This window comes from Rhinolophus ferrumequinum, chromosome 11, assembly GCF_004115265.2.
Source record: "Rhinolophus ferrumequinum isolate MPI-CBG mRhiFer1 chromosome 11, mRhiFer1_v1.p, whole genome shotgun sequence".
NCBI classification, from domain to species: Eukaryota; Metazoa; Chordata; class Mammalia; order Chiroptera; family Rhinolophidae; genus Rhinolophus; species Rhinolophus ferrumequinum.
This window is the reverse complement of record NC_046294.1, coordinates 59,716,512-59,728,567: the sequence shown is the minus strand read 5'-3', so window position 1 is coordinate 59,728,567 and position 12,056 is coordinate 59,716,512. Positions and strand designations below refer to the sequence as shown.

Below are 12,056 nucleotides of genomic sequence, written 5' to 3'. Positions count from 1 at the left end.
ATGACCACCAATAAGGAAACTTCCAATTTTATTTTTATAACTACCATGCGTCTCCTGAATCTAAATACATTTCAAGCTGCCTACTTGCTATCTCCACCAACTTGTCATTGACTTTCTTTGTGAATTAAAGACACAATTATAAATTCCTTTTCCTTAAAGTAAAAATATTAACTATAATATTATATTAACATGCTTCATTTTGGGCACTAGATGTAATTATTTTAAAATATAAATAACTTTGTAAATTACTTATAATCTATTAAGGGACCTTGATACTTAATTTATCAAAATATTTATTAAAATTTGTGGTAAGTAAAAAATACTTTTTCAAAGCAAATAACACTACTAGTTAACTTTGGTACAATTCCAGATAAACATAGACCAGACTTCCTCAAAATGCAGTAAAAAGACTTGTTTTTGTATATTTTAAGGTTAACACCAAAAACATTTTAAAAACCTGCCTTTAAAAGAAATGTAAGTAGCTTCTGAGCAATACTAAAAAATCTAAAATTTAAAGTTTTTAATTGGACCCCAAACCAGGATTTGTGGTTGATCTACATATACATACATAACTCTCAACAACAAAAAAAAAAATCTAAAGAACTATTTCCAGGTATTAATTTCATCACTTAATAAACAACAGAACTAAATACGTATCACAAAGAGTTCAACTACTTAACAGTCACATCAAGGTAAGGATCAATTTTTCTTCAGCAACCATGTGATTATACTTATTAAGAAGCTTTAAGATTTAAATTTTTCATTAGGTTTTTAAAACAGCAAAACCATTCCAATCAATATTTAAAATAGGTCACAACCTATAACATACAAATTTTTTGCGAATACAGTGTCTACCAACAAAACACCAGTGCAGGCCAGCCCGGTGGCTCAGGCGGTTAGAGCTCCATGCTCCTAACTCTAAAGGCTGTCGGTTCGATTCCCACATGGGTCAATGGGCTCTCAGCCACAAGGTTGCCAGTTCAATTCCTCCAGTCCGGCAAGGGATGGTCGGCTCCACCCCCTGCAACTAAGACTGAACACGGCACCTTGATCTGAGCTGCCTCCTGGATGGCTCAGTTGGTTGGAGCGTGGGCGCTCAACCACAGGTTGCCAGTTCAATTCCTCAAGTCCCACAAGCGATGGTGGGCTGCGCCCCCTGCAACTAGCAACTGGCAACTGGACCTGGAGCTGAGCTGCGCCCTCCACAACTAAGACTGAAAGGACAACAACTTGAAGCTGAACGGCACCCTCCACAATTAAGATTGAAAGGACAACAACTTGACTGGAGAAAAGTCCTAGAAGTACACATTGTTCCCCAATAAAGTCCTGTTCCCCTTCCCCAATAAAAATCTTTAAAAAAAAAAAAAAAAAAAAGTACAATAACTCATTTAAGGGAAATAAAAGCAGAAAGCTTTTTCTAAAAAAGTTCACTATCAAAAGTAAAAAGAGAATAGGAAATAAACTAGTAACCAAAATCCAAGTTATCACCTTACTTCAAAGAAACCTCTTTATGCCTTAAGAAATTATAGTTTAATATCAATAAACTTTACTTTAGTATTACTGCATTTAAGCAAATGTTGGTCTTCAAAGAAAAGTTCGACTTTTTTAAATATTATAAAAATAAGACCTGGACTAACACATCAACAGAAAAGAATATAACTTCAAAAAGCAAATAACTTCAACAATGCTATCTTATTATTCAAGTACTAAAAATAAATAAAATGTAGCAAACTTGGTTTAAAGCATCTTTAAAGTTTCATGTATGAATAACATATTTTGAAATCATATTTTCAAAACCAATATGCATATTTTTAAATTGATCAGGAAGTTACAATCACCAGAATAACTTTCTCATTACTTTTTGGGAAAACAGTAATAATACTTAACACTTAATACTATATGACAGGCACTGTTCTATGCACTTTTACATATATTAACTCATTTAATTCTCTGAACAACTGTGTGAGTAGATTATTACTATCCATTTTCAGGTGAGGAATAGCCATAAAAGTCACACAGTAATTGGCAGTGTCCTTAGCCAGTAGTACAGCTCCAAAATCTACACTATTTATATTATTCTGTACTGTCTTTTCAAATGGAGTATCCTAAGCTTCGAGCAATGCTGACTTGATCATGCTGTTGTAATAATATCTACCAGTCCTTTCATTTTAATAATTTTAATAATCCAAAAGAATTTTGATATAATCAAACAGAGAACCACAAAATTTAGATAATACTACATTTATAAGAAAGAATACATCAAAAGTGGCTTCACGTGGTTTAAGTAAATAATTGGCTACCTGATAAGATCTATCTATACTCTTACAAGGGGATCAATGACTATAATAAACATTTTCATAAACTGAAAGATGACCCCTAGTTGATTAATACATGACCCCATCTTAATTATCTGGGGTAAAGGTGGAATCAATGCAGTTGTAAGCAAAAATTATTCATGCAATGGCAAAAATTCTTTTATACAAAAGCTTTATCTTCAACTGTTTATCTGACTAAACAATTCACATTACTGTTTGTAGCGTTTTATAGAATCTTATCATTTCACATAAAACATTTTCAAGTTGAATAAAGATGAAAATATATTTTTAATGAGAAGATGCCTTAAAAATAATTGATTTAACAGAAGTCACTCAATGAGCCTGAAGCAAACTATAGCTCTAGATGATAATAGAAAATTACTGTTAGATTTGACTTTAGGTGGTGAGCACACAATGCAATAAACAGATGATGTATTATAGAATTGTACACTTGAAACCTGTATTATTTTATTAACCAATGTCACCCCAATAAGCTTAATTAAAAAAAAAAAACTATTGTTCATTACTTCAGGTGTGATTACGGTATTGTGGTTATGGAGATCTTAAATTCAAATTTGTATATACCATGTTTTAGTTAGGCACATTAGAGAACTCTCTAATTTTTTAGTAAACAAAGGCTAATGGGTATTATTGTTCTATAATGTCAATCTTTATATTTTTAGGCTTAATAAGCATAAATAATAATATTAGTATACAATTAAATTTTCCATCAAATATTTGCAAGACCAGAAGACATGTGGAACTATTTCTCACACCTGGACTACAATAAACGATAAGGAAACAGAATGTTCTAGTTGGCATGGGGGACAATAAATCAGTTCTATTAAATACGTAGACGTGTAAAAATTTACCTGCTTTTTCGTTCGATTAGAATGGCCACATAAGATGCTGGCAAAGCGGCACCAAAGCCAGGACTCCATGAGTAGAATTTTCCAAGTATCCTCCTGAAATTCAAATTTGGAATGTTTGTTTGAAATTTCTAGTTGGTCATTTCAGTTATTACGAATACAAATTGCCCATCTCAGTCCACCCTCTATAAAAGTCCCACAGCACCTCAAACTCCAAAACCAAACTCGTTATCTCTCTCCCCCATCCTCAGGAACTTATTCTCTATTTCCCTAGAAATAGGCCTCAACAAGTACCTATTCCCTAGGTTAATGGCCTCAACAAGTACCTATCCACCTAAATGTGACACACAGAGACATTCTTGGCTTCTCCTTCTCTGTTACCCCTTCTCTGTTAATGATATTCAATCATTCCCTTAAATTTTTCCATATGCAATTAATCTCTCAAATTCCTCTCCAACCTACTGTCCCCAGCCTTAGATAGGTCCCTCACCCTCTCTCATCATTCAGGCTACTACAACAGCAAACTAACAGGCATCTCTCCTTCCAATAATTCATCCAGATGTTCCCTGGATCCAACATTGCTCACTATGCAAAAACCCTTTATGTTGTCAGTTTCCTTCTCTATAAAATGGGAATAATATTACCTATCTCGTATAGTTGTTATGAGGACTACATGAGATATTCCCCAGCACCATGCACGATACATTGAAACTATTCAAAAAATGCTAACTGTTTTTATAATTATTACTATTATTATTACTATTTTTTAACATATAATAGATATTCAACAAATGTCTCCCTCTTTGCTTCTACAACCCTTAATAACTCTTTCTCACAGAACTTACTAAATAAAGTAATCCATATTTTTAATTACATGTGTATGTAATTTTTCATTTACTAGAATACGTCCTTTGACAGTAAGAATCTGCATAGTGTCTCGCACATTATAAATGGCCAATTAGCTGCTTGGGTTTTTAAAGAGAAAAAAAGATTAGGAGATGTTAGGAAGATTTTTTTTCCTTTCAAAGACAGTATGTTCCTAAGAAAGGGAGAGCAGCACATAAAAATTATAAGAAATTATCTGAACAAAGTTGGTCAATTGTTAAATGATACATCATAGGAAAAAATACATATATTAGGTTGGTACAAAAGTAATTGTGGTTTAAAATGTTAAAAAATTGCAAAAACCGCAATTACTTTGGCAACAACCTAATACATCAAGAATCATAAATGAAATGATCTTTTTAACTGAAGCTTAGCTTTAAAAAAATTAGAAAATCTACTAAGCATAAATAACATGGATATTTCTGAAACAGACATCGGAAATCTTCTGCCTGAGAAGACTGGAAGCCGTTCTCCCTCTAACATAAAATCCACAAAGGACTTAAGTTACTGAATGTAAAAATTAAAGAAAAATTACTCAATGACTCAGTTACAGGAGGAACATAGGTGTTACCTTATTATAAGTATTTTATGTTTCCACAACGTAACCAAATAGGTTCACAGAATATAAAGAAATATGCTGCAATAGCAATTTATTATTACTGTAATTTTTTAAAGCCTAATTATCTTATAACTTTATTCTTGGAGGTTTAGAAAGTGTTAGAAACTTTCCAGATATCACATGATACAATTTCTTACACAGATTTTCAAGTCAATTTAAGGGCATGATTTACTCAACAGTATAAACCCTATCAATTATTTTCTGCACAATCTAAAAGTTTATTAATGTTTTTGGGGGGGGGGGGAATCTCTAAAAAAAATTGGAAATTATATTTTTAATTGCAGTTAAAATATACCTGTAGGCAACACAGGTATAGAACTTTGGGCAACACTAATTAGATAACACTAATATGAGGATAATGTGAAGTTAGTATTTTAAACTTGACAGATTAAAAAAACCAATATCTTGGGTTTTCAACAATCAGTGGGGAAAAAGAGAAAAAGTAAAATACCTAATAAATATGTTAGGTATATCACAGTACTGAAAACTGAACTCTAACCGCATCTACATTGTATGATACATGTCACACAGGTAATGTATATAAGACTGAATAAGGACCAAAAGTTTCATCAGTAGGACATGCCATCAGTTAATTTACTGTTCTATATAAAAACATGAGCATTTTATAGTCCTTTTGAAGTCTGTTCACTGTATATGGACTTAATGTAAATCATTGACAACTGCTTTGAATTCCTGATCTATGGAATTGAAAAGTTAAGAAATCCTCATCAGCAACTTGGTAAATGTAAGCAGCCCTCAGAAAATGTATAATACTTAAAAAGCACTTTTGCTATATAATCACAGCAATAACTTGAAGTTTATATTATATCCTTAGGCCATGAGGCCCACAACTCCTTGTTTTACAAGCTTTCTTTGGGATAAATAAATGTCATTTCAGAGAGAAAAAAAGGAATATACAAGCAGTGACCTGCACAACATTTATATAAACATGTTTGTTTCCGTTTCCACAAAGGAATTTGCATTAACCTCCAGTGGTGATTATGAGTACCAACCTTAAAATGCAAAAGAAAGCCATATACAGGGCCCCATTAGCAGTCAGGAATGAAGCAGATTGTAGGATCTCAGGGAGTAGTTTGTGTAAATAATAGTCTAATTTTCGTTTCCGGAGAATTGCTGCAATCTGAAAAGAGAAAGGCTTTTTTGTTTAATCCAACCAACTTTTCCCACTTAAATTAGCTCTTACATGGAAGCTACTGAATAATAGCATATATTTTAAAATTAAAAACCATGGTATTATACTGGTTCCTCTATAAAAATACAATTCCTGAGACAGAAGACACTTTAATTTATTGAAGGTATAATGGGTAAAATATGCACCAAGAAATTACAATGTGGGTCATGTAATAAGTAACCACCAAATGTTGAGGTAAAGATTTATAATGTCTTAAAAGTGTTATACTTTTTTAAACAAAGTATAATTTTAAATGTATTTTTAAATATATATTTTAAAAACAAAATATATTTTTAAATGTAAAAAAAAAAAGTATAATTCAAATAGAAGTTGAATGCCAAAACAAAATTACATTATGAATATCATCAGCCTGGGCATTAGGAAACTTCAATGAGAAAAAGCAGAGAAATTCATTGTTATTCAAACATGACTACTGTGTAAAAAAAAAAAACAAAAAAATAAAAATAAAATGAATGATTTCTGACCTACTGGAGGTCATCCAAAAAAAAAAAAAAAAGACCCGAAAAACAAATATTAAGAACCTAGCATAATATGGGTAGATACCATGTGCAACTAGAACACAGAAACAGGAACAAGTTGTTGTATAGAGAATTGCAGATGTCTATCACAGAAATAGTTTATAAAGAATATCAACTTATGAATCTTCATGACTTATCTTTTAAATTTGGATGGAAAACATGTATTTTTTTAGGGTTTTGTGTGTGTGTGAACTTTGAATTTAAAAGAAAGGTTTCTCGATTAAAACAAAACAAAAAAGCCCTGAGATAATTTAGTAATGATCTTTAAAAATCAAAATATGAAATCTAAGCATTTATTGTGTACAATTTAATGTTATAGGAAATAAAAATCATATGAATCACTTGAATCATAATATTATATAAGAAATGGATAGAAACATTGAAGAATGGTTAAGTATTAGCAATATAATACAAAGTGCTTTGGAAGGTTAGCAAAGAGTGAACACAGGCAGCAGTTTCATTTAGAAGGGGATATAAGCTAAATTTGGAAAAATAGTAGAATTCTCACAGGTCACTGGGAAGGAATACTTTTCCATCATGATAAAACAATATTATCAAAGGAACAAACGTTAGAAGGACATAATGAGGGAATGAGGGAGGGAATATAGAAAAGGCAAGACTGACTTGAGCAAAGGAAGACTGGAGAACTCTCCATTTACTTCTCCACGGTCCTAGAGATAACACTTGACCTAAGGTCAGTGACCAACAAATCTAATGGCCTCTTCTCAGTTCTTTTCTTACTCTATCCCTTTGCAGCCTCTGAAACTGACCGTCTACAACTTCATTCAATTAAACAAACTGTTATTAAGAATTATGCCATACACAGGAAAAACAATGATGAATGAGATCTAATCCTTGCCTCCAAGGAACATAAAATCTTGATAGGGACACAGGTACAGAAACAATATGGCAATGGTGCTACACTAAAGGTGGAAGGAAATGCTCTAAAAACACGTATGACGGAATGACTTAACGGAGATGGGACTGGCAAGGTGACGATGTCTGGAAGATTTCACTGAACTCTCTAAGATGAATCTTGACAAACAGGTGGAATTTTGACCAGAAAGGCTTCTATGGTTCCTGTGTCAGTACTTTCTTTTCATTGTCCCATCATATCTCTAGATGCTATTTCTTTGTCAGCATTTCTTCCTCATATCGCTGCTCATTCTACATAGGCTCCCTCCCACAGCATCATCTATCATCTCAAAGTAGGAATTCTTACTATACCTCCAATCTCTCCCCTAAATTCTTAATCCATACTTCAAATGTCTATTGGACATGTCAACACAGATATACTATAGGCATCCAAGTAGAACACACTATATTTCCCAAAAATGCTTTCATTTCAGAGTTTCCTACCTCAAGTAGTAGCATTACATCTGCCCAATTACTTAGGAACAAAATGTTGGTATCATTTTCAATTACTCCCTGATCTTCAATTATCTCATCAGTTCTAATGGTCATTCCCCTAACATCTTCAGATTTTGAAACGTAAATGTCTCCTTCATTTTAGACTGAACAATGGGCAGAATCTGGTACTTTATTATATATTCAAGTTGTTACAGGAGAAAAAATAAAATCCCCTCTGTGCCTGGGGAGGAAGAAATAAAACTATCACTATTTGCAGATAATATGATTGTCTAATAGAGAATCTTAAGTAATAAAAAAAAATCCTAGAACTAAATAAGAAAGTTAAAAAAAAAAAAAAAAGGTTCAGCAAGGGGCGGACAGGTGGCTCAGCTGGTTAGAGCCCAGCTCTGAGCACCGGGTTACCAGTTCAACTCCCGCAAGGGATGGTGGGCTGCGCCCCCTACAACTAGATTGAACATGGCAACTGGACTTGGAACTGAGGGGCACCCTCCACAACTAAGAGTGAAAGGACAACAACTTGACTTGGAGCTGATGGGTCCTGGGAAAAACACACTGCTCCCCACTAAAGTCCTGTTCCCCTTCCCAATAAAATCTTAAAAAAAAAAAAGTTCAGCAAAAGCATAGGATATAAGATAAACATACAAAAATCGTTTGTATTTCTGTATAAGAGCAATGAACACTGAAATTAAAAATACAATACCATTTATAACTTCTCAAAAAAATGAAATATTTAGGAAAAGATTGACAACACTTGTGTAGGACTAATTGTAAAAACTACACAATTCTGATGAAGGAAACCAAACATTATATAAATAAATGTTTGTGGATTAGAAGACTCAACATGGTAAGATGTCAATTCTCCGCAAGGTGCTATATAGGTTTAACAAAATTTCTATCACAATCTCAGAAAGATTTTTGTGGATATAGACAAGACTATCCTGAGATTTATATAGAAAAGCAAAGAAACTATAAAAGCCAAAACAACTTTGAAACATAGGATAAAGTAGGGGGGCTCAGTCTATCCACTTTCAAAACTCATTATATAGCTACAGATATCATGATTTTTGATACTAGCAGAAAGACAAATTATCCTATTAATGAAATAGAATAGAGAACGTAGAAATAGATCCACACAAATACATCCAACTGATTTTTGACAAGGTACAAAGACAATTCCATGGAGAAAGGATAGCCTTTTCCACAAATAGGCCAGAGTAAATGGACATCCACAAGCAAAACAAAAAATATATTTTAACTTCAATCTAAGCTTCATGCTTTATAGACATAAATGTAAAACATCAAACTACAGAAATATAGGACAAAAAATACCAAAGAAAATCTTAGTGAGCTAAGGCTGGGCAGAGTTCTTAGACTTGACACCAAAAGCACAATTCACAAAAGGAAAAATTGTAAGCTACACTTTAAAATTAAGTGTAATTTTGTAATTCAAAAGTTAACTGTGAAAGACCTGTTAAAAAGACAAAAAGACTAGCTAAATGTGAAAAAAAATACTTGTAAATTACATATCCAGCAAAGGACCAGTATCTAGAAAATATAAGGAAATCTAAAAACTCAACAGTAAAAAAACAAACAATACAATTAGAAAATGGCAAAAGACATGAACAGATATTTTCACCAAAGAGGATATGCAAATGAAAAATTAGCACATCAGTCATTAAAGAAATGGAAATTAAAATACACAATGTGATACACAGATGATATATTATAGAAATGCACACTTGAAACCTATGTAATTTTACTAACCATTGTTACCCCAACACATTTAATTAAAAAAAAAAAAACTACAACGAGCTATCACTATACAACTATCATGTCTAAAACTTTAAAATACTGAAAACACCAAATAGTGACAAAGATGCAGAGAAAATGGGTCACTCATACCTTGTTGGGGGTAATGTGAAATGGCACAGCCATTCTGGAAAGCAGTGTGACATTTTCTTAAAAACTAAACAAGCAACTAGCATATGACCCAGGGATTGCAGTCCTAGGTGTTTGTCATAGAGAAATGAAAATGAATGTTCACACAAAATCTGCGCACAAAAATTTACAGCAGCTTTGTTTGTAACAGTCAAAAATCAAAAACCACCAGATGCCGTGCAAGAGGCAGATGGGTTAAAAAACTGGGGTGTATCCATACCATGGAATACGACTCAGCAATAAAAACAAACAAGCTAGTGATACAGGAAACAACCTTGACGAATCTCCACAGTATTATTCTGAACGAAAAGGGCCGATCCCAGAAGACTATATACTGTATGATTCCATTTATATAACATTCTTGAAAAGACCAAAATTATAGACATGAAGAATAAAGTCATGGTTGCTAGGGGTAAAGAGGAAGGAGGAAAGGGGGTGTGGCTATAAAAGGCAACATGAGAGATCCTGGTGGTGATGGAAGTGTTGTGTGTCGTGACTATACCAATGGCAATATTTTGGTTACAATATCTTACTATCATTTTGCAAGACGACACTGTTGGTAGAAACCCAATTCCTATTAGTTCTCTATTATTTCTTACAACTTCCTAAGAATCTACAATTATCTTAAAATAAAACATTCAAGTAAAAAGAAAAAAAAGCAGTCATCCACATGGCCAGTGGGCACATGAAATACACTCAGCATCATTATTCATCTGAGTACCACACGATAAAATAAATACTACTGCACACATAACAGAGTGACTAAAATAAAAAGAACTGATAATGCAAAGTATTGTCTAAAATAAAGTAACTGGAACTTCACACTTTTCTGGTGGGAATGTAAAACTGTGCAATTACTTTGGAAAACTGTTATTATCTAATAAAACTAAATGTACCTTGTTCCCCCGAAAATAAGACCTAGCCAGACCATCAGCTCTAATGCGTCTTTTGGAGCAAAAATGAATATAAGACCGGGTCTTATATTGTATTATATAAGACCCGGTCTTATATTGTATTATATAAGACCCGGTCTTATATTATAATAAGATAAGACCCGGTATTATATTATATTATATTTATTATTTATTATATTTATTATATATATTATATTATGTTATACCTCATCTTATATTAAAATAAGACCGGATCTTATATTAATTTTTGCTCCAAAAGACACAGAAGAGATGATGGTCCAGCTAGGTCTTATTTTCAGGGAAACATGGTATACTTAATCTATGATCCAGCAATTCCACTCCTAGGTATATAACCAAGAGAAGTAAGTGCTTATTTCCACCAAAAGCTGCATTCATAGTACTGTCTGTAATTACAAATACTGCAAAACACCTAAATATCCACGAACAGTAGAGCAGAGAAAATCTGACATAAAATGTGGGAAATAACTTAGGACCTTGTCAGCACTGTGCTCTAGCCCAGAGCTTCCAACCAGGGTTTACAAGTGGCTGAAATACTGATCCTCTCAACAGTCTGGGTAGCCAGGCCAGGCCTACGATAACAAAGCAAGGTGAAAACCATCTCAGTTTTCCCTAGCATGCCACACAATTATTGTCATTTTTCTATGTACACCAAAGCATGCTACAGTATGAAAAAAGGTTAGGAAGCACTGATCTAACCAAATAATGTTAAGAGTAACTGTATTAGCCATGTAGTAATTGTAAGAGCACATCCACCCGTGTATAAAAGCATTATCAGACATCATCATATACCTTCACAAACATATTTCAGAGCAAAAATGTTGTAATGTTCATATGCTGTGACCAAGTAATTCCACATTAGTTCCTTATGAATTGTCCAAATATCCATGAAAATATTTAGCTAAGCACAAGGTACGTAATAGTACTAGATTAAAATGTACACCAGTGTTTATTTATATAACCTAGTTTTTGAAAGACTCTTTAATGACCAAAGAAAAATAAATCAAACTATATAAAGTGAAAAGACAGACTGCAAAACAATATTTTCTAATGAACATATGAAACAAATGCAAGAACATTATGCATTGGTTATCTCTGAATGTAGATTATTTTAATCTTTTGGTTTTGGGGTACTTTCCATTCTACAATAAACAAGATTACATTTATAAAACTGGTGGGAGGGGAAAAGTATGAGAAAGTGGGGATTAATTATTACAGAAAAAAATCTGAATAAGAAACAAATAATCAGCATGATAGAATACAAAATAATCAAGAGATATGACTTTTAATCTTAGCTCGACAACTAACAATTTTAGCTCGACAACTAACAATTTCTATGAAGGATCCTTGTTTAGATGCTCTTTAAATTTCATTTTACTCATTTATTAAACAGGTT

The 12,056-nt window shown here is 32.8% G+C and overlaps 1 protein-coding gene across 2 annotated transcripts in view; it reads right to left on the bottom strand.

The window, feature by feature from the left end:
• The window catches only part of TMEM135 (transmembrane protein 135), a 213,373-nt gene that overhangs the window by 185,745 nt on the left and 15,572 nt on the right, over positions 1-12,056 (bottom strand). For both annotated transcript variants that reach the window (XM_033120387.1, XM_033120386.1), the window contains exons 2-3: positions 5,702-5,829; positions 3,188-3,280 (exon numbers count right to left, since the gene is read on the bottom strand). In XM_033120387.1, the coding sequence (XP_032976278.1) occupies positions 3,188-3,280; positions 5,702-5,829 (221 nt within the window). The remainder of the gene's footprint in view (positions 1-3,187; positions 3,281-5,701; positions 5,830-12,056) is intronic.